The sequence below is a fragment of the Priapulus caudatus genome, unplaced genomic scaffold (genome assembly GCF_000485595.1).
Source record: "Priapulus caudatus unplaced genomic scaffold, Priapulus_caudatus-5.0.1 Scaffold7363, whole genome shotgun sequence".
NCBI lineage: Eukaryota > Metazoa > Priapulida > Priapulimorpha > Priapulimorphida > Priapulidae > Priapulus > Priapulus caudatus.
This window is the reverse complement of record NW_014584424.1, coordinates 428-4,351: the sequence shown is the minus strand read 5'-3', so window position 1 is coordinate 4,351 and position 3,924 is coordinate 428. Positions and strand designations below refer to the sequence as shown.

The 3,924-nt window shown below is 53.2% G+C and overlaps 1 protein-coding gene across 1 annotated transcript; it reads right to left on the bottom strand.

The window, feature by feature from the left end:
• Positions 1-1,208: 1,208 nt before the first annotated feature.
• On the bottom strand, positions 1,209-2,600 carry LOC106820131 (breast carcinoma-amplified sequence 3 homolog). The gene is made up of 3 exons (XM_014824679.1): positions 2,566-2,600; positions 1,752-1,982; positions 1,209-1,313 (listed from the first exon to the last, which is right to left on the bottom strand). Exons 1-3 carry the CDS (start codon positions 2,593-2,595, stop codon positions 1,209-1,211), a joined length of 366 nt encoding a protein of 121 aa, XP_014680165.1. The 5' UTR covers positions 2,596-2,600.
• Positions 2,601-3,924: the final 1,324 nt, after the last annotated feature.

Genomic DNA, 3,924 nt, shown 5'->3' with positions numbered 1-3,924 from the left:
ATTATCTTAGTAACCCAGCCAGTGATATCTGGACAACTAATACGCGTTTGCTATAGGTTAATGTCTTATTAACTACACAAGTGCAGTTACTGGATAGGCATTCTTCAAACATTGCGCATAATCATATGGCAATATATGCTTTAAGTACAGCGTGATATGCGATTACGCTGTACAATGGTCCACTAGTAATTAATTAGACCTAATCGTGCTTCAATAAATCAAGATTTTACAGAGATTAAGCAAGACATGTATCTATGGTGTCAAGCTAGATTTATAAGAACTCGCAAACAATATTACACGCTGCGAGCGAGTGGAGTAGAAACAAAATGGAACGCACTTATCGTTGTGAATTACAGTTGTCATTATTCTTCAACACATGACTAGCATGCTGTGGTTGTTACCTAAGAAACGTGTACAATTAAGCTCTCATATGCGGAACGATTGAGTTACTTTTCTAGAAATCTAGATACATATAGATACACATCGTGTTATCCTATGATCTCTGATGATTCTTGAGTTTATTGAAGCGGCGAGTGCTCTGTAATTAATTACGGCAAGGTGTCTAAGCGCGCGTATCGCACAGCTAATATAGCGGCACGGTAATTGGGCGGTAATGGAAAGTGTAACAATTAAGCTATCATATGGCGCGAAGATTTGAGTTAGCATTTCTAACATGCTAGCTCACACATAGACAGCATGTGTGTAGCTATCATCTCTGTAATTTTGAGTTTAATTGAAGCCACGATAGTCTAATTAATTACTACGCGGACCATTGCTACAGCATTTCATTACAGCGCTTATTAAGCGGCAGCCGGTGTTGATACATTTGGAACAACCATGCGTCAAATCACTGAGTTGGCGCAATCTTCTGTGATATAGGGACTCTAGGGCCACCCAGGGGGTGCCACCTCAAAGCTTTACCTCCGTACCGCATCCTAAGCGGCCACCCAGGGGGCGTAACCTCACAGCTTACCTCGTACGCGTCCTAAGCGCCACACCAGGGGCGCCACCTACAGCTTACACATCCGCAGTGTGCTAACGCCACCAGGGGCGGCCACTAGCAGCTTACTCCGGTACAGCATCCTAAAGGCGCACCCAGGGGGCGCCACTCACAAGTTACTCCGCTACAGCATTCTAACGCCACCCAGGGGCGCCACATCACAGCTTCTACCCGTCAGCATTCTAACGGCGCACCCAGGGGCGCCACCTCACAGCTTACCTCCGTACGGTGTGACGGGGAACACATGCGTTGTTCCGCGCAGTGTGCTAACGGCCACCCAGCGACTGTCCTGCGTGAAACACATGTCCTGAACCTGCAACAACATGCCAACAGATGGCAGCACCTATCCACAGATCATCTCACGAATTCCTCTCTCTCCCCTCTCTCTCTCTCTCTCTTCCCCTTTTGTCTCCCTTCTACTTTGTTTCGTTGCTCTTCACTCCACTTCCTCTTCCCTTTTCTATATCTCCCCTCTCCCGTTTTCGCTTTGGCTTGCCTCCACATTTTCCCTTCCCTCTTATCCTCTTGCTATCCACCTCCCCTCCCCCATTCCTTCCGTCCCTTCCCCGTGTCCTCATCTTCCCCTGCCCTCATTCATTCTTTCTCCCCCTCTCCCCCTTGTCTATTCGCTCCCCTCTCGTCCCCCGTTTCTTCCTTCCCTTCCCCTCATCCTCCCCATGCTCTCACCCCCCCTCTCTCCTCCTCCGCTCCCCTCCTCCCCTCCCCTCCTCCACCCCTCCCCTCCACTCACCGTAGCCGTCGTGTCGCCCCTGTGCAGCGTGTAGAGGTGGTGCAGCGCCCCCTGGGAGCTGCAGACAGGATGCGCCATCACGCGGAACACGTGGAAGTTGTGTCCGAGGCGGCAGGCGGTCAGCAGGAGCGTTCCCGACGGGTCAAAGGTCATGGCAGCGACGGGCTCGCTCGCGTGCGCGGGAAAGTGCGCGACGAGCCCCTCGCCGTCGCTGTCCTCGTCCACCGCCACCTGCGCCGTTGGCAGGTCGGGGAATTAACGTGACGGATGTAGTTAGCATCGATTGCGTCACATTTTTTAGTCGTTTTAGTAATTTATTATTATTACAGTTTTAATTGAAGTTTTTGGTATTATGTGAGAGATAGTGAAGAGTTTATGTGAAGAATTTAATTGGAAATAAAAGATCGTGAAGTTCGATGATAAAAACGAACAACGTAATTTAAGCAGGAAGGTGGGTGTGTTATATTGGTAATTAATTATTGGATGGCACACGCACGCACGCACCCACCTGCCTACTATCATCACCACCACTTCGTCTCTCTCTCTCTCTCTACTCGCGCGTCCGCTCTCTCTCTCGTCTCTCCTCTCTCTCTCTTCTCTCTCTCTCTCCTCTCCCCTCTCCCTCTCTCTTCTCTCTCTCTCTCCTGCTCTCTCTCTCTCTCTCTCTCTCTCTCTCTCTCTCTCTCTCTCGCTCCTCTCTCTCTCTCTCTCTCGTCTGCTCTCTCTCTCTCTCTCCTCTCTCTCTCCCTCCCCCTCTCTCTCGTCTTCTCTCTTGTCTCTCTCTCTTCCTCTCTCCTTTCCCTCCCCTCGCCACCTCTCTCCTGTGCGGTTTGGATGTCCACATTATCGTCACCACTCTCTCCTCCTCTCTCTCGTCTCTCCCTCATCTCCGCTCCTCTCTCGCTTCCCCCCCCCCTCGTGACAAACTTTCCGTTGCGGTCTGATGTCACTATCGTCACCACTCTCTGCCCCTCCTCTCCTCTCGCTCTCTCTCCCTTCCTTTGCGCTCGCGTCACCTCTTCCCTGCCCGTCCCTCCCCTTCCCCTCCCTCGCCTCAACCTCTCCGTGCGGTCTGGATGTCCACTATCGTCCCACTCCCGGCATCAGGTCTGTTTCGCGACGACTTCTCATTGGCGCGCCGGCCCCGACTTCGCTCCCTCAGACTGCCTTCCACAGTCTCCCGAAGATGGTCAAGCTTTAGTTATCGTCTGCCGGACAAGACAAGAGAAGTGTTGTGATGACAGAGAACATGTGTGACGACAAAAGAACGTGGACCAAGTCATTTGTTTTTCCGACTCGTCATGGCGCAACTCTCTGTATATAGGGACTCTAGGGTGGCCGTTAGCATGCTGTACGGAGGTAAGCTGTGAGGTGGCGCCCCCTGGGTGGCCGTTAGAATGCTGTACGGAGGTAAGCTGTGAGGTGGCGCCCCCTGGGTGGCCGTTAGCATGCTGTACGCAACCACGCACGTGTATGGAGATTGTTGTTGTGTCTCCGTGTCATTAGTAGCGTCGGCATAACCGCTCGCTCCTGTATCGTGTTGCATCTCTGCACTATTAGATGGCATCACTGTGCTGGTAGGTGGCGCCGGCGTCACCGTGCCGCTAGGTGGCGCCGGCGTCACCGTGCCGCTAGGTGGCGCCAGCGTCACCGTGCCGCTAGGTGGCGCCGTCGTCACCGTGCCGCTAGGTGGCGCCGGCGTCACCGTGCCGCTAGGTGGCGCCGGCGTCACCGCTTCGTCCTACTCGTCGTTGCAGGAGCGGTGAACCTGCGCACGCACACGTCGCCACGTGTCGTCAATCGCGCGAGCCGCTATCAGAAGAGCGCCGGACTCGACGAGATGTCACAGCCAGCAGCCGCCGCCGCCGCAGCTGCCCGCAGCAGCAGCCCGGGGCCAGGGGGCGCCAGCACTCCCTCAGGTGAGCACGAAGCGCGGGGAGTCGTAGGCGCAAGTTGATTTAGTGGTTAAGAGAAAGGTTTAGGGTTACAGTCGAAGTTGAATCAGTTGGCAATTACAGATATTTTTTTGACAATTAACTGTTTCCCAATTGCCAATAATCACACAAAAATATCACCAGCTCTGGCATCGCCGACCTCTGACCCTTGACCCCTCAACCCCTGACCTTTGACTACTCCAACTTCTGACCTTTGACCCCTAACCCTTTGATCCCTC